The 17,731-nt window shown below is 47.0% G+C and overlaps 1 protein-coding gene across 1 annotated transcript; it reads right to left on the bottom strand.

Annotated features, from left to right (window-relative positions):
- Positions 1–10,674: 10,674 nt before the first annotated feature.
- On the bottom strand, positions 10,675–13,676 carry TCF23 (transcription factor 23). The gene is made up of 3 exons (XM_063077669.1): positions 13,449–13,676; positions 12,462–12,704; positions 10,675–10,854 (listed from the first exon to the last, which is right to left on the bottom strand). The coding sequence occupies exons 1-3, from the start codon at positions 13,674–13,676 to the stop codon at positions 10,675–10,677; spliced, it is 651 nt and encodes a 216-aa protein (XP_062933739.1).
- Positions 13,677–17,731: the final 4,055 nt, after the last annotated feature.

Raw genomic sequence — 17,731 nt, 5'->3', positions numbered from 1 at the left:
TGAAAAAGAAAAGAAAAAGGAAAGAATATCAGAAAACTGGCTCACAGAACATAACTGGGGGGATAAAAAAAGTCATCTGAAGGGAAGCAGAGGAAGTATCTATTCATTTCTGCCCTATCTAGTGCCTCTCACAGCACCAAAAGATTAGCACAATCTCGAATTTATATATTAGGAAAATCTTGAGAGAATAATCTGGCTCTAAGAGTAAATAAAAATAGGTTTTAAAATAAGCAGTCTGTGGTGTTCTGCTTTATTTAGAATGTCAAAATGACAAAATTATGACAAATTTAGTTTGTCTCAATTGGTTTTATTATGATTCCAGAATTAGGCAACACTTCATTCTATAAAATATAACAAGTGTTCGAATGAGCTGAGCACAAGAAGTTGACTTTATAGGCAGAAAAATGGCTGAAGAAAGCAGAAGCAAAGAATAAAAACCAAATTGATCATTTCAAAGTTACGTTCCTCGTAAGGTGGGAGAGGGGGATGGAACGATAGAAAAATAACTGATTAGTTAACATCCGGTTACTTCAGGCTACCCTCTTTGTGTAAGGATTAAAGCAGAAGGAACTTCATTATCATGCCTTTTGAGGATTTCTGAGGAGTGTTAGCTGCGGTGACTCCATTTTGATTTTTAGTTTGGTCTGTTGGGGCCTATTGTGAAACGTCCAAAACAACGGTCTCCTATAATTGTTATTTAACAAGACAGATTTATTTATTTATTTATTTATTTATTTATTTTGTCCTTTTCATGACCGGCACTCAGCCAGTGAGTGCACCGGCCAGTTCTATATAGGATCCGAACCCGCGGCGGGAGCGTCGCAGCGCTCCCAGCGCCGCACTCTACCAAGTGCGCCACGGGCTGGGCCCAACAAGACAGATTTAAATGGTGGGCACTATGGAGGTGTGTACTTAACTGAGTTAGGAAAATTTCCTATCTTGAGGGATTTTTTTGAAGTGGGGGAGGCTGGACTAAGTTTATAATTCATAATGGTTGGTACCAGCCTGCTGGAAAATCACAGCCCATCAAGGCCTTAGTTCACGTTCTTTTGCTTAAAAATTGCACAACCTTCTTGTTGGTTTGCCGGGCAACCTTTGCACACATATTTACAATCTAGTTAAAGAATCAGCCTTTACAATGCTGTCGTCAAACGCGCACAGACACAGCGGTCTCCATAGCAACAGCAAGGTGCCTCTGGAGTTGGGTGTTCTCCAGCTCAGTTCATGCAGCAACTTAGGAGGGTCATAAAGACTGTAGGAAAGACACCATTGTTCCCATGCACGTTCATAGGAGAGGGGGAAAAAAAGTCCAGCCAGAGAGCGTTGATAAAGATTGGTGTGAGCCCAGCTGTCTTCACAGGCAGTCACACCCACGGCGCTCGGCTCTCTTTGGCCCTGGTTTGTTTCTGTCACCATGCCAAGACGCCTCGACAATCAGCCAAGCAAGGCTGGGCAGATCTGCCAACTGTACTGTAGCCCTCAGGTTCCCTGTTTAAAAGGGAATTAATATTCAATGTATTCCTGGTCAGGCAGCAGGTCAGTTGCCAAAAGAATCTCACCTTGGCTGTTGTATCAGTCTGGGTCCAATTAGGACCATCAGAATCACACCAGTTATTTTAATATAAGGAATTTATTATAAGGACCGCATAGGCAAAAGGGAAATGCAGAAGAAACACATAAGTGGCGACTGAAGGAAGCAGTTACTCCCCGGTGGGGTGCGGGGTAACAGAGGAAAGAGGAGGGAGTTACTGGACCTTGAGCTTGGAGGAGGAGCCCTGCGGAGCGGGAACTCAGACTTCAGAGGTGGGCGCGCTGCGCAGCCGGTGCCGGCATCTTTGAGAGGCACAATAAAGGCTGGTACTGAGAGTGGGAATAAACTGGAAACTTGAACCAAGTGCAGCTGCTCGGGTGGAGAGCAGGTGCCACTGTGGCACTCGGGCACAGGAAGCACACTGCAAGAAGCAAGTCCCTCCCGCCTCCTGTCTTGCGGGCTCTCTCCAGCACCCTCTGTTGGTGGAACCTAACGGGGTGCCAGCTGACAAAACAGAAATGTGATTTGCAGAATCCCAGCCCCAGCAGCCATAGGAAACTCATACAGGTTTCTAGTTTGGGGCTATTGCAAATAAAGCTGTTAACGAGCATTCTTGTGCATATCTTTTGCTGACTCGTGCACTCATTTTGGGGGCTATATACCTAGGAGTGTGCTTACTAGATTTAATAGATACAGGTATTAACTATTCTGGTGGGTGTGTTGTAGTATCTCAAGATTTCAATCTGAATTTTTCTAATTTCTAGTGAAGTTGAGCATCTTTGGCCATTCGAATATCTTCTCTAGAAAGGTGCCTGACTAAGTTTCTAGCCCATTTACTATTGAATTATCAGTCTCTTTCTTATTGCTCAGTGAGAATTTTTAATATATTCTTGATACAAGCACTTTTGATTATAGGAATTGCAAACTATATCTTCTCCCAGTCTATGAACTTGTCTTTTTCACTCTCTCAGTGGTATTTTGTGATGAATATACGTTCCTTATTTTATGTAGTACAATTTATCAATCTTTTCCTTTAGGGTTAGGTTAGTGCTTTTCGTGTCTTCTTTAAGAAATATTTCCTTATTCCAAGGTCATGAAGATATTCTCCTATATGAGGGTATTTCAAAAAGCTCATGGAAAGATTCGTATTATCTTTTAATTCTACTTTTCCACGAACGTTCTGAAGTACCCTCAGATTACATGCTTTTTATATTTTCTATGTCTTTGTTCCTACGTACGGAATTCTGGGTAATTTCTTTAGATCTATTTTCTGATTTGCTAGTTCTATTTCTAGCAGTTTTTAATCATTCACTGAGTTTATAATTAAAATATATTTTTATTTCTGAAAATTCTATTTTCCCCCAATTCTGCCTGATCATTCCTGACAGCCTCTTATTCTTGCATTGTATTTTTAAAATCCTCTTTATTACTCTAAACATATTAAACATCTTTAATGTATATTCTATACCTAAAAATTACAAGATCTGCAGTCCTTACAAGTGTGATTCTACAGTTCAGTATTTCTGCTATTGCTTGTTTATGGTAGCATGTTTCCTTCAGATTTTTATAATTGCCTGCTGTGAGCTCAAGTTTGTTGGAACTTTATCCATAGGATCCTTCAAAGTCTGGGTTTAAAGTGTGTTCCTTCAGAGAAGATTTGCACTTGCTTGTGCCTGGAAACGCTACTAAATCAAGACCACTTAAAATTTTTGGTTCCCCCCCCACCCCCCACTTCAAAAAGTTTAAGGGTTTGGAAATCTTTGGGAGACATTTCTCTTCCCTCCACCCTGAGCCAAGATGTCTTTGTGTGAGTTTCCCATCTCTCTCTCTTTTAGTCACTGAGAATGTTGCCTTTTGGTGATCTCAACTTTATGGCAGGGTCTCTGATCCGAATTCCCATTTCGTCCTCTTGTCCTCATCTGTGGCCTGTTAAAAGCCAGGCCTTGGGCACCAGGAATCTGCAGACCACTGAGGCAACATGGGCTTCAGTGCTATCTTACTATTTTTTGTTTTATGCTTTCTTATCCTTTCTCTTATTCCTTTCCTTTACTTTTCTGCCAGTCCAGCAACACATTTAAAATGTGTTTTTAATATTTTATCCATCATTTTGATGTTCTGTACCAGGAGGGTTTCTCTGCACACCTAGTCCACCATATTGTCATAATGGATGTCAAAAATGGATGTCCAGGAATTTTTCTTAGAAAATATGTCATTCATGCAAGAGTCATTTCTGTTTCAGAAGTTGATCAAGTATGTTTTACAAACCCAAGTTTTCTCTTTCCTGCTCTGTTTCTTTATGTGTAGAGTGTCTCTGGAGAAACTCCTATAAATTGTGTAGTTGTCATAACTGAGCACAAATTGAATGAAATCTCTAAGAATAGCAATTATCGCACTAGGTTATGAGACGATCACCCAGGACCACTTCAAAATAGGAGAAAATAAAGGCTGTGGGAGAAGCGATCAACCTTATCAGTGCCCTTCCATCAAAATCAGAGCCATCTTCTTTCACAAGTTTTCAGTTTAGGAGGAGTTAGAAATTCTTTCAAACTAGATGACCTCCCTGGCTGGGATATAAATTTAAGTGAAAAAGCTTCTGATATAGAAGCCAGAGAGGATATTTCAACATAAATGCCTGGTCATTTTAGGTCTTTTAGGGCGGCATCTGAACAATTCCATTTCCTTTATAAAAAAGTCATCTTTACAATGCTTTAAAGAAAAAAAAAAAATCCTCCAGTAAATGTGTAGGGCAGAAAACCCTGCCAAATATCGTTGTCTTCTTAGGCTGGACCGAACGCTGTTCTCTTCTCCTTTTTAAAAGTGTTTTAGAAGGACCAACATATGATCGACATAAGATTTTTATGGTTCCTGGGAGGCTGCTGATGGCTCTGGTTTCTTTTAATGTGTGTGAGACCTATTGCTTTCTATTCTAGCTCTTAAATAAGTGTGGTGTGAACAACACATCCCATTACTTCACTACACCGGTAGTGTTTCTAACAGCTGGTTTCTTGGGAGGATTTGCAATATCAAGATCTCGTCTATGAAGTGTCACTGCCTTTCAATAAGGGCTACTCAGTCTCCTCCCCCAGTTCCCCCAGGACCCAATTCCTGGGTGCTGTAGTCACCAAATTACAGCTTAGGATTTCTATAATTTTTTAGTAACACCATTTTCCCCTCATGTAGAGTTCCACCTTTCAAAAGCACAAGCACATATTCATTTTGAGTAATGTTGAGGGCCCCGCCTGTTTGAGTCAGTGGCATATTTTTATGATGACCTTCCGAAAGCAAAATAGGTCTGTCCTAGTGTGCCCTTATGTACAGGGAAATACTGGTGGTGGCATGGTGTTGCTGATGACACTGGTGTCTTGTTGACACTGGCCAAAAGGGAGTCTCACCTCTCCAGCTAGAGGGTGGAATATGACAACTGTGTTTGTGAGGCACATTAAAGCCAGCCTTGGTGTGTAAAGGAAGGGGAGCTTTGCTGACTGGCACACCCCACATCTGGCAGCCCTCCTAGTATCAGGGCAATGGCTCTTGCTGAGATGTGGCCTTCCCAGCAGGCCTAGTGTATACCCACACATCAGGGGTTATTGTTGAGATTTGCTTCAGCTTCTGGTTTACAACACTACACTTCTCAGAGCATATAAGATCTTGACAGTTTTATAATCACCTGTTGTGAGGGCATCAGTTACGGTTGGCTCCCTCACCAAGCCCTATTCTGAGGCTGCATCTTTAGAGAGTGTACCTGTATTTTCACAAGGTCTCCAGAGCTCCGGGAGCCCAGCCAGCCACCATGCAGTTAGCTGTGGTTTCTAGGATGTGTGACATAGGATCTATTTTCATCCAACTTGGACCCAACCCAGAGGTTCTGAGCCACCAAAGCCTTGATACAACTGTCACGTTATTTAGGCCAGCCTGATTTAATCAACTTATTCTCTTCCTTCTGCCAACCTTGATATGCAGGATTGTTTCTTTCTGATTACCGGATCACACTTTTTTATAATATTTCCAAGGTTAAAAAATCTCAGTTGTCTTTGCCCTTTCATAACATCTCAGTGTGTTTAATGGCCCTGGTCTTAGTTCCCTCTTCTGTTGCCTGTGATATCTCACCAGTGTCAGCTCCTACCTCTTTCAAGTGTCTCCTGTAGGTTATTCATAACCCTGGAGCGGTCCTTGTCCTCTGTTTTGCTGCTGACCTCCTTGCTGTGTTGGGGGGGCTCCCTTCCCATGGTGAGGTTGGGAGGCATGACCCCTGAGAAGGGAAGGTGCATCCTCACCTTCCTAAGCCAGCCTGGGGTGAAGTGCGCGGCGGAAGTAGGAAACCCAGACCAGATGGGTAATCGCTCCTCGGACTTCTCCTTGACAAAGCAGAGATGGTGGCAGTTCTTTAGGAGGCCACTTGCTGGCCAGCTGGCTGGGCTGGGGACTGCAGTCCATGGCCAGTCCAGTGGGGGTCAGCAGACCTGGCATCTGCTCACCAGTGAGGGTGTGGGACTGCAGCACAGAAAAACAAGGAGGGGCTGAGGGAGGGCTGTAGGGGACCCTGATGTCTGCAGGGGTTGGTGGAGACCCTGCCCTTCTGAGCCCTTGGATGTTGGAAACAGTCAGGCTTCTAAGCTGAGATCTAGGAGGTGGGCAGGGGCTGGGACTTCTTGGGCCCCAGAGGGAGAACAGAGGGCCTGCTGCCCTAGACAGTTCCATGTTAGAGACTCACAAGCACCTTTACCTTCAGGGGAAATGCAGGGCCAGCCCCTGAACCCTTTGACCACTTACCCAGTGATGCCAAAACTCCTTGCTCTCCTGTCCTTCTCCTTTCAGAAGAGGCTTTCCTGTAGAAGTTGCAGCCAGATAGTACCTTTTGTGCAAATGATCTCCTTCCTTCCCTTCTCTGCAGATGCTATCCGACTGTCCAGGTTTCCTTCCATCCATTTTCCTTTCCCCCTCCTCCCAGGGCCCCTCTCTCTCATGATCTGCCTGAGTGTGGACTGTACCAGCTTTACCCAGAGAGCTGTGCTCGCTTGGGAGGGGGTGGGTGGTGGGTGGAAGGATCTTAGGGCCCAGAGGAGCTCAGTTCCTGGCTGGTGTGCCCCCTCCCCACTCCTATTTTGTGCTCCCCGCTGTGCCTTGCTCCTCCCTTCCCCCCACCTGCCACCAGCCTTGCTCTTTCCTTTCCAGCAGGGATGAAAGGGGGTCTTTCACCTTTTCTGCATTAATCACTTCACCACCCCTTGTCCATGTGCACGAGCTCCATTGCCTTTCCTGTGCGTGTTCCCCAGGACCTGCCCCTGGACACCGACCAGTTTCCAGAGAAGATGCTGAATGGAGTGCTGAGGGACAGCAGAGAGGAGGCGATGGCCAAGGACAGTTCAGCCTATCAGGGGAGCAGCCCCACCTTCGACCTCCAGGAGACCTCCCTGTGATGTGGACACAGGACTCTGGCCTCTGTCCTCACTCCACCAGGCACTCTGAGTGCCACTACATTTGCTCTGGGCAGAGGGTAGAGGTACCACAGTAAGGGGCCTGCAGGCAGGGCAGGAGATTTCTTGACCACCACCAGTCTGTTCTAAAGCTGAGGTTCTAAGAGTGTTTGGTTTTAGTACCCGATTACATCCTTTAAAAATTAGGACCCTAAAGAGCTTTTGCTTACGTGGGTTATATCTATTGATAGTTGCCACATTAGAAATTAAAATAGAGAATTTAATAAATATTTATTTTAAGATAACTTTAATTAATTAACACATTATATGTGAACTTATATAACATTTTTATGAAAAATCATTATTTTCCATATTGGAAAATATTTAGTGAGAAGTGTGGTATTGTTTTACATTTTTGCAAATATTTTTAATGTCTGTTGTAACAGCTGGATTCTTCTATCTGCTCTTACATTCCATCTGTTGCAATATCCCATGTCATGTGGCTTCTGGAAAATTCCAATATGCTTGTGAGAGAAGACTGAAAAAGGCAAATAGCATCTTGTATTAGAAAAAATAGTTTTGGCTGCTTAGACCACCTTAAGTGTCTCAGGGATCCCAGGGTCCCAGCTATTCAACTCTGCCATGGCATCAGGAAGGCAGCCATAAATAATACTTAAACAAATGGGTGTAGCTGGATTCCAATAAAACTTTATTTTCAAAAACAGGTGGGGGGCTGGATTTGGCCCACAGTTTGCCTTCTCCTGATTTAGAATAGAATCAACTTGCAGGCACCCTGGGTTTAGGGCTGTGCCACAAAAGGGAAAGGATGGTGCCATCTGACTCCTCCCAGCCACGCTCCTCCCAGAGGAAGAGAGCAGGAATTTTCCAGAGAAGACTAGATCTTCTAATTACTCTAGTTTCCAATTTGGTAAAATCCACAGTCTCTGCCATAAGATGCAGATATACCCGGTCACCTCTGCTTCTCCCGCAGCCACACACAAGCCTGTGTAAGCCCTGGCCCTGCCACCCTGTGCCTGTGGAGTGAGGCGTGGGAAAGTCCCCTCACATTGCTGCCTCCACCCCCACCTCCAGTCCTGGGCCCAGTCCACTGGCCAGGCCACTATGGAGCAGCCATTCCTCTCACTCCAGAGCCAGGTCACCTTCGTGTCATTTGTCATCCATGTTCCTGTTTCCTTTTGGAGCTTCTTTCCACATACCCTTGTTCCTAGGCAACAAAGCTGTTGTTGGACCCGAATCTCTGCTGCCTCTGCTGCCTCTACCTGCTCTCATCCCTCTTTGCCCCCAAGGCCTGGTGGGGATAAAAGTCTCCAGGGCAGTAGGTGTTTTTTTCCTCTGCTGCAGACAACGGGGGTTGCTCCTGGTCTGGTTCATTTTTGGATCCAAGTCTCTGACCTGACATTTCTCGAAGGCAATGTTGTGCTTGTCAGGGAAGGGGAGGCCCAGTCCCTCTTCTGGTTATTCCTACTCATCCCTGCCCTTGGCCCACCCTGCCCCCTGCCAGCCCCTTTTGCTCCCTGGCCTGACTGTGCTGACTGCTTTCCAGCTGGAGGAGATGGCCTCTGGACTCCATGGGGCTGTCCTAGGCACTAAGGAAAACGACTTTGCCTGGAAGGAACCTTAGAAACTTGAAATGATGAGACTTGCCCATGTTCAGCCCTTCACCAGCTATGTCCTTTGTGCCCTCCGTGTCTTCTGTACCAAGGTAATACAGTCACCCCCAAGGGGTCTGGTAGTACAAGGCAAAGGCTTGAGTCTGAGCAGAGCCAGAGCTCTATGCTGTTGGGGGACCTCCAACACACACCCAAAGCCAGTTTCCCTTCATCCCCAGAAAAAGACTGTGTGCCACCAGCTTGGGAGGAAATTCATCTGCTCCTCTTCCTACCACCCTCAAACTCAACCAGGAAGATGCCGCTATTTGACTTTAAAAATAGAACATTCGAGCTGGACTTTTATGGTCTTGTGAGGAACACTGTGCTCATGCCCCCCCACACCTGGTCTCTGCCCCAGCCTGGTCCTGTCCAGCTGCCCAGAAGCAGCTCTGCACAAGCTCTCTGGGGTCCCTCAGCAGAGGCTTGGTTCAAGGCAGATTTACGAGTTCAGCCTTGGCTGAGGTCGTCCCATGGCTCTCAGCCACAACCCAGCTGTTCTCCCACATCCTCTGCAGCTCGGGGCAGGGACGTTCTGTGTCTCCTTTTCTACCTCCACCCCAACTTGCTTAGTCACCCCTCAGCCCTCTTCCCCTGTTGCCCTGGCAGGCCTTGTGGAGGAATGACAGCCCGTTATGGCAGAACCCAGACCCCAGCCACTCCCAGCCTGCCCAGACCTCTTTTATACTCATGATGACAATGACAGCTTGTGTCTAAGGTTAACCCTGTAGGGACTCTAGTCTGCCTTGCCCATCCCCTCCTACTCTGAAGCACTGAAATTTAAGAAAAAGGTGGTTCCTTCCCTATCTAGACTCAGGTGCCAGATTTGAATCTACACCTGATCTGGAAGGTTACTTTCAGTGTGTATAGACTCTGTGATTAGTCTTCAAATGATTTCTTCATGGCAGATGAATATCATTAAAGCTCTATCACATTTCCGACACCATGGGGCAGGACTTAGGGAGAGCCCAGGAGGACAATCCCTATGGAGAGGAGCTGGCCTTGGGGAGCTAATTTGTAGACAGACTAGAAATAGTTCCAGAGCCAGTGAAGCCTCAGGCAAAAATCATACAAGGAATCTGCTGAACCCAGCCTATCTTGTTTTTCCATGAGGTCAGATTTCTAGCATAATGGAAAGAGAAGACTGTAATTACCAGCCCGTGGAAAAGATATCGTTCTTCTTTTAAGGTCCTTGGGAGATGTAATTGAGTCTGTTGATATCCTTCATATGCGAGGCTTTACATTGCTGCCTGGTTTGATTAAGGTAGAGCTGCCTCTGGGATAAGATCTCAAACTAGGCAGCTGGGACTATCTGAAAGATTCTCTGGAAACTGGAATTGTAAGCAGTATAAGCTTTATGGCTGAACCTGTAGATATAACTCATGTCAAGAAAAGAGTGGAAGGGTGCAGGGCCCAGAGAGGGAATGAATGCGGTGATGGGGACAGCTGGAGAGACCCATACTACAGAGACAAGAGTCCCGAATTCCTCAGTGCCTCTCTGACGCTGGGGAAGCATCCCATGGTGCAATAACAAAGCATATTCCCTTGTTCGCTTTCCTCTCTGGTTATCTGGGTGACCTCAGCCCAGATCTATTGACGCTTATAGCTACCAAGAGCCTATCTGGCCCCCTTGCATTCCCATCAGCACCCAGGGCTGCTGCCATCCCAGGGCCCTCCCTCTGCACCTGTGCAGCAATTTCTGTCTTCTTGCTATCAGCAGAGGGTTCATAGAACCTTGGAGAGAAAAGCGAGGGGTGGCACCCTAAATCAGCCTTGAACCCAAACAAACCCCTTTCTCTTCCACTTCCTGTAGCTGCCACAGAAGAGCCACTGGGAAGTCCCCTCCAGGGTGCCGAGGATGAGGATCTCCGTCCTGTGCTCCTCTGGTACTCTCCATCACAGATGTGCCCACTGCTGCGCTGGTCTGCGTGCTGGACCTGGGGAGCTGAGCCTGCATCAAATCTGCTGGCTGCAAGTCTGAGTGAAGACAGGGAGGGGCTGGTGGAAAGTCCAGGGCCCTAAGCGTGAGTCGCAGTCTAGGAGACAAGGGCGAGTGTGATGATCATTTGTCACCAAGAGCTGGTGAGGATGGCTTGGTGGAAAGGAGACCATCTGCCTCTCCAGAGACTTGGGACCCCACCTCTGCATCCCTCATTCTTTTGCTGGAGGCAGTGGCTGTGGTGGAGTCAAGGCCAGAGCACCCCAGGCCTCCAGCATAGAGACAAGATCTCATCGGCCACTTCTGCAAGACATGGGGATGGGAGGTGAGTAATGCTACTATCACAGCCCTCTGTACTCCAGAATCCCTGACACCCAAAACTCAGCCTTCCCTAGCCCCCTGTCTGACACTTTCTCCCAGAAATCACTGCTCTGATGATAGTGGTCTTGGGTTCCCCATCATGGATGGCCTCACACATTCTCCTGACCACCATCAGCCTGGCCGAGAGACACAGGAGGGGCCATCTGAGGAGAGCAAGGGTCCAAGAAGAGTAACCCTCAGTTGGGAGGGAGGCGGACAGGAGGTCAGGTGGCCTGGGCAGAAGTGGCAGCAGCCAGGGTCTGGGCAATGGGCAGTTCAGTGGAGCTGAGAAAAATTCCCTCTAAGCTGGGGTCCTCCAAGGATTGCCCATCCTTCCATCAGGAGTGACGGTGGTCTCAGAAAATGCCAGGTTGACTCTGCCCTGAGGTCTGCCCACCTCTCTGGCAGCCCCTCCAACTGGGGGCCGAGGGGGCTGTTCCCTGGCTAACTGCCCACCCCCACGACCTGCCAGAGTTCCAGACCTAACCTGGCCCTCAATTGTTCATTCTTCAACATACAGTATTTATCAATTGCCTACTACATGCAAAGGCCTTACCTTGGTGGCCATGTTACAGCTAAGGAAACTGTTATGCATCCCCAGGACCCTACACCAGGGCCACCACTAACATTTCAGAGTTGCCCTATTTAGTCTCAAATTCTTGCGTGAAAGAATTTGCATGAAAGAAAAAAAGATCTCAAGTTTCAAAACATTTCAGAACTATGACATTGAGGGGAAAGAGAAGGTAAAAAGTATCCTCCATAAAAATAAAGTTGTCCCCATTACAATGTTATCCTCAGAGGACAAAGACGACCTTCCCTTGTAACACAGTACACTCTTCACCCAGCTCCTCACAGTGCTGTCCCCAGAGCCTGCTTAGTAAGTGTGAGCATGCCCTCTGAAGTCAGGTACCCCGGTGGGTTCAAACCCCATTCACCCGCTTAACCTCCCTAAGCTTCAGTTTCCTCATCTGTAAAGTAATCCTCATTTGATTCTTGCACAGATTAAAAGGTAAAAATGCACTAAAGCACTTAGCCCAGCTCCTGATACATCTTTAGCACCCAAATAATGTTGGCTGTTATTGCAGTGGTGACTACGGGTAATTATACTTTTCATTCACAATCTCCTTTTGAACTCTGGAAGAGACATAAGGCTCGTCTTAGCTTCCATTTTACATAAAATAAAACTGAATTTCAGGACTCTCTTAGGTGTAGTTTCCTTTCCCAGGCCCCAGCCCTGGAACCTGCTCCTTTTCTCCCCCTGACACTAAGATCCCCAGACATTGAGGCCTCTATGAATGTCCCTTCTCTTGAAGGAACTGCATTCCCATTAAGCCATTTCCAGCCACCACCCCATGAGAAACACAGGGTCAGCCCACCCCAAGAGCTATCCCTGGCTCCTCTCCCTCTGAGAGAGCAGGAGGAACCTGGCCCCCGTGCCAGCTCTGGCCAGAGCAGGGGGCCCAAATCTAGTGTCCCCCATCTCAACCCCCTTCCCCAAAGCCCTGAGCATTAAAGCTCCCCCCACCCAAGTCCCTGAGCCCATGACCTACCTTGAGAGGGTGCAAGTAGCAGAGCCCACACAGGAAGGGTGGCCAGGCGGGGCCAGGTGATTCGTGGCCGAGCGTGCGGGTGAGGTGGGCTATGTAGCTGGTGGCTAGCACCAGCACATCCAACTTGGAGAGCTTAGTGTCAGGTGGCACGGCAGGCAGAGCGGCCTGCAGGGCCAGGAAGGCCTGGCGCAGTGTTCTCACCCGGCTCCGCTCCCGCGCAGCATTCTCAGGACTGGCCTCACTCTGCACAGAGGGCCCCAGTGAGTGGGTCTGACCAAGACCTCCAGCTGTCCCTGACTTCTGTGAGCATTCTAGTGCAAGGTCTCCCACCAGAGTAGTGAGTGCTGAACAGCAGACACCAAAGGGCCACAGCCCTGTCCCGTTTACAGCTGAGAAAGTTGAGGGAGAGCCTGGCCTAGGGTCAGACAGCAGCAGCAGGGCCAAGCTCAGCTCAGAACCCAAGAGTTCTGTGTTCACTCTGCTGCTCCCTAATGCCTCCTCAGAGCCCCTGCTCCACCCACACCCAACACTGAATCCTGCTTATCAAGGTGCCCTTGGGGTCACTAGGGGTACAGAGCCATGCCCTGCTTGGCAGGGTGGACTCTGACCTAGCCAGATCCTGAAATGAAGAGGCTGCCGTGGTAAAGAGGAAAGGACACGGAACCAGGGGTCAAAACACACAGGTGAAGTCCTGGCCCTGCTGTTCGTGGCTACTTGGGGACCTTGGGAAATTCACATCTCTCCCTGGGCCTCAGTTTCCACAAGAGAAGTGAGGTGGGCCAGCTCTCTGAGCTGCACTCTGGTTAAGACCAACTTTGGCTTATCCTAGCCACCCCATGCATGGCACCTTGGAGTCTGAGGAGCCAGTGTCCCCTCTCTTGGGCAGAGATGGGAATGCTGAGAGAGGCTCTGCCATCAGAGGAGGCATCTCATCCCTCCATATCCCCTGCTTCCCCAGCTCCCTCTGCAGGTCCAGGATTTCCTTACCCTGCCACGAGCCAGGCCCCTAGCCCTGGCCCCGGCCCCTTGAGGGCTAGGGGCAGCTCTGCTCCATCTTTGGTTGCTCCAGCTGGTTTCTTCCCACGGGTCCTGCCTTGTCCTGCTGAGGCGGCTCCTCTTCCTGTCAGTGCCGGACAGAAGCCGTGCTTTGGCCTTAGCCTGGCTAGGCCCCACTCCTGGCATTGCCGGTGCCCCTTTGGCCTCCCTCCTTGACATGCCACCCCCCGGGGTATGGGGCTGCAGCCCACAGAGCAGGAGCACAGTGCCTATGGGACCCCTTGTGCTCAAGCTAGCTGGTACAGGCTGGCCATCCAGCCAGCGATGTCTGTATCTGGAGAAGTTGGCACCAACTCAGTCCTGCTTTGCTCCTTGCTCTGGGAAAACCGCCCACCCGGCACAGCCCCCGCAGAAAGCCTCCGCCCGCCTCCCAACCCGGCTGCTGAGGGGTGGGGGCCCTGGATGCTGGGAGTGGCCAAGCCCTGGGAGGAGGCCCATGCTGAAGGAGGCCAGAGGGTGGGTGCAAAGGGAGCTCCCTTCCTGGCCATGCCTAACTCTGACAGTAGTCCTGTGGTGGACCTGCAACTTTAGCTTTGGAACCCAAGTCCACGGAGGGGCCCTGAACCTCCTTCCTCTGTGCCAGAAGACTGCCTGCACACATTCCCGAAAGGCCTTTCCTTCCCTTGCCCACGGACGTGACCTTCCAGCCACAGGTGCTATGCCCCATCCCCCAAATATGCCTCCCATTCTCAGCCCAGTGCTTTCACTATTGCCTTTCCATGCCCTGGAATACCTTCCTTCAGCTCTGCCAGGGGAATGCTGCCCATCCTTTGGGGTTATGCTCCTTGTTGGTGAGGACTTCTTCAAACCCCACAGGGCCCAGAGCGCATGCATCCCTGTTTGATTGGTACAACCACAGCCTGGCTGGTTTCCCAACAGTTAAATTTTCATAGATCACCATGTGCCACGCACTGTGCTAAGCTCTTTATATGTATCATCTTACTTCTTAAAGCAACTTTATAAGAAAAAGGAGATTATTTTAGAGGTGGGGAAACTGAGATATTGGGAAGTGCAATAATCTGCCCAAGGTCAAACATCTAGAAAGTGGTGGGGTGGGATGAAAGCTCAGGCAGTCAGTTGGACTTGGAAGGCTGCACCCCACCCTATGCTGTTCTGCCTCCCGTGGGTTACTCACATGTCTGACCCTATGCGAGGTGTGAGGTCTTTGAAGGCAAGGGCCATGATGTCTGCTGAGTGGCATCATATCCTCCATACAGCTAGTTAGGAGGAGGTAGGCTGAAGGAATAGTGAATCTGCCACAGTAGCCCCTGCCTGTCCTCAAGCCACCACCTCTGCCTGCAGCGGAATCCATCTTGCATGTCTATTGTCTCTCAATCTTGAACTCCAGGGAAGACAAAATAAGTAAAGAGGAAGTAGAAATGCCGATGTGTACACAGTGAGAGAGATGCCCGGCCAATCAGAGAGAGAGGAGAAAAGAAAGATGAGCAAAAACAACCTGAATGTCCATTGTAATTAAATAATTAATTGAATAAACTTTGGTATATCCATACTGTGAAAAAATGTGCAGTAATAACAAGAATAAGACAAATCTCTGCGTAGTGACATGGACAAATCTCTGTGTAGTGACATGAAAAAAATGCTCCAAGATACATACTTACGTAAAAAAAACCTAGTTCTAGATCAAAATATATAAGATCCTAGCCAGGTAAAAAAACATCAAAAAAGAAAAGATATATAAGTGCACAAAAGCTTTATGTGATTTTGTGAATGTGTAGAGAGGAGCTGAAAAGATGCATATCAAAAGTGTTTTTTTACTCCAGATGCAGAGAATTAAACATACACCTCAATTTGTAGCACACTGTTGTCTTTGGTACACACAGGGCCTCTTGTTAACCTTCCTTCCTTCTTTCCTTCCTTCCTTCTTTCCTTCCTTCCATCTATTCCCTTTTATCCCATTCCCGTTATTCACTCCATAAGCAACATAGGCAACCATTCCAGTGTTTAATGTATATTCTTTTGTTAGTATGTGTAGTGGTTTTAAAATATGTATATAAACTCTTTGACACTCCTCTCTTCAAAAGGTGGAGCCTAATCCCCCCGCTCTCCCTTGAGCGTGGGCTGGACTTAGTGACTTGCTTCTAACAAACAGAATATAGCAGAAGTGTCCGCGTGTAAGGAGGTTATAAAAGACATTGTAGCTTCCTCCTTGCTCTCTCTTGCATTACTCACTCTTGGGGAAGGCAGCTGCTATCATGAAGACGCTCGAGTAGCCCAGTGGAGAGGCCTCCCTGGAAAGGAACTGAGGCCTCCCATTGACAGCCAGCACTACCTTGCCACCCATGTGAATAAGCCATCTCGGAAACAGAGGCTCCAGCTCCAGTTGAGACTTTGGATGACTGCAGCATTGGCTGCCACTGAGTGCAACCTATGCGAGCCCTGAGCCAGGATCACCCAGCTAATCTGCTCTCACCCCTAGAATTCCTGACCCACAGAAGCCATGTGAGATGTGAATAATAAATATTTATTGTTGTTTAAGTTTGGTAAGCAGCAATGGATAACTAATACAATGTGTGTTATTGAAGCATGTGCATTGTTGTATGAATTGATTTTTTGGCAGCTGGCCAGTATGGAGATCCGAACCCTAGACTTAGCTGTTGTAACAGCACGCTCTAACCAACTGAGCTAACCAGCCAGCCCTGTATGAATGAATTTTAAATGTACCGAAATAGTACTGCAATGGTACATTTCATTGTTACTTAATCCATTCAACCCTATGTTTTTCAGCACAGTACTCCATGCTGTGCACCTGTCATTGGGTGGACCACCCAGAGCCTCAGGGATGGACATCCAGATTGTCTTCAACTCCTCATCACCCCAAACAGTGTTGTCATCAATTCCATTGTATGTGTCTACTTGTGGACCCGTGTAAGATTTTTTAAAAAATATATATTCAGGAGCAGGGTGCTGAGTTAATTGACTAAGTACTACCAGAGTGCTGTCCAGAATGCCCACAGAGTCTGCACATCCAACAGCACTGCAGGGGGCCCTAGAGCCCTACATCCTCATCAATACCTGGTATTAACCAGATTCCTGGTTTTATAGTCAAATTGCTATAAAGGGCTTTCTTCCTGCTGTTTTAATTTACCCTTATCTGGTTAGTGATGAGTTTGAGCATCCTTTATGTGCTTGGTAGACTGTTTTATTTTTCTTTATATAGTAGTCCAGTTTTATTTTCTCCATATGAGAAGACTACTAAACAGTCCATCTTCTTCCTATTCAGTTGCAGCTCCCACTTTATCGTATATTAAGTTCCCATATTTATACATAGGTCCATTTTTGAGCTCTCTATTCTGTTCTGTTGATCCTTTTGTCTGTGTTTGAGCCAATATCACACAGCTTTTATTACTATGACTTTGCAGCATGTCTTAATATTTGGTAGGGCAAGACTCTACTCTTTACTCTTAGTTATTTCTGGACTTTTATTATTCCATGTAGATTTTAGAGAAAGTTTAGTGAGATCCTTTAAAGAAAATTCAACCAAAATTTTGACTGGGATTTCAGTGAATTGATGGGTTAATTTGGGGAGTGTTGTCATCTTTATACTTTTAAGTCAGTCCTTCCAGAAACATGGTATATTCTCTCCCTTTAATCCCATCATCTTCTATATCCTTTATTAGTTTTATAGTTTACTCCATGAATGTCTGTGAATGCCTGTGAATGTCCATGGATATCTTGCTTAAGTGAATCACTAAATACTTCATAATTTTTGTTGCTATTGCAAATGCTGTCTTATTCTTATAATTTCTATTTGATTATGGCTGCTATAGATAAATGCTATTAAATTTTTAAAGTTTATCTTGAACCCAGCAACCTAGCTGAACTTTCTTATTAGTCTTAATACTCTGCTGATTCTGTTGGTTTTTCCAAGCAGATAAGATAATGGCAATTTTATCTCTTCCTTTCTAGTCTTTATACCTCTCCTTCTTTTTCTTTCCTTAGAGCATTAACCAGTGCTTCCAGTACTGTGCTAACTAGAATTAGTGATAGCAGGCACCCTTTTCTCCTCCTAATCTTAAGTGAAATATATCTACAATTTCCCCATTAAGCATAATTACCAAGTTAAGGAAGTATAGCCTCTATTCTTCATTTGCTAAGAGATTGGTTTGTTTTCTAAATCACAAATAGGTATAGAACCTTATCAAATGTTTTTTATGCATCAAGTGAGATAATTACAATTTTTCTCCCTCAGTTTA

The sequence above is a fragment of the Cynocephalus volans genome, chromosome 14 (genome assembly GCF_027409185.1).
Source record: "Cynocephalus volans isolate mCynVol1 chromosome 14, mCynVol1.pri, whole genome shotgun sequence".
In the NCBI taxonomy this organism is placed as follows: domain Eukaryota; kingdom Metazoa; phylum Chordata; class Mammalia; order Dermoptera; family Cynocephalidae; genus Cynocephalus; species Cynocephalus volans.
Note: the sequence above shows the minus strand (reverse complement) of the source record. Positions and strands in the feature narration are given on the sequence as shown.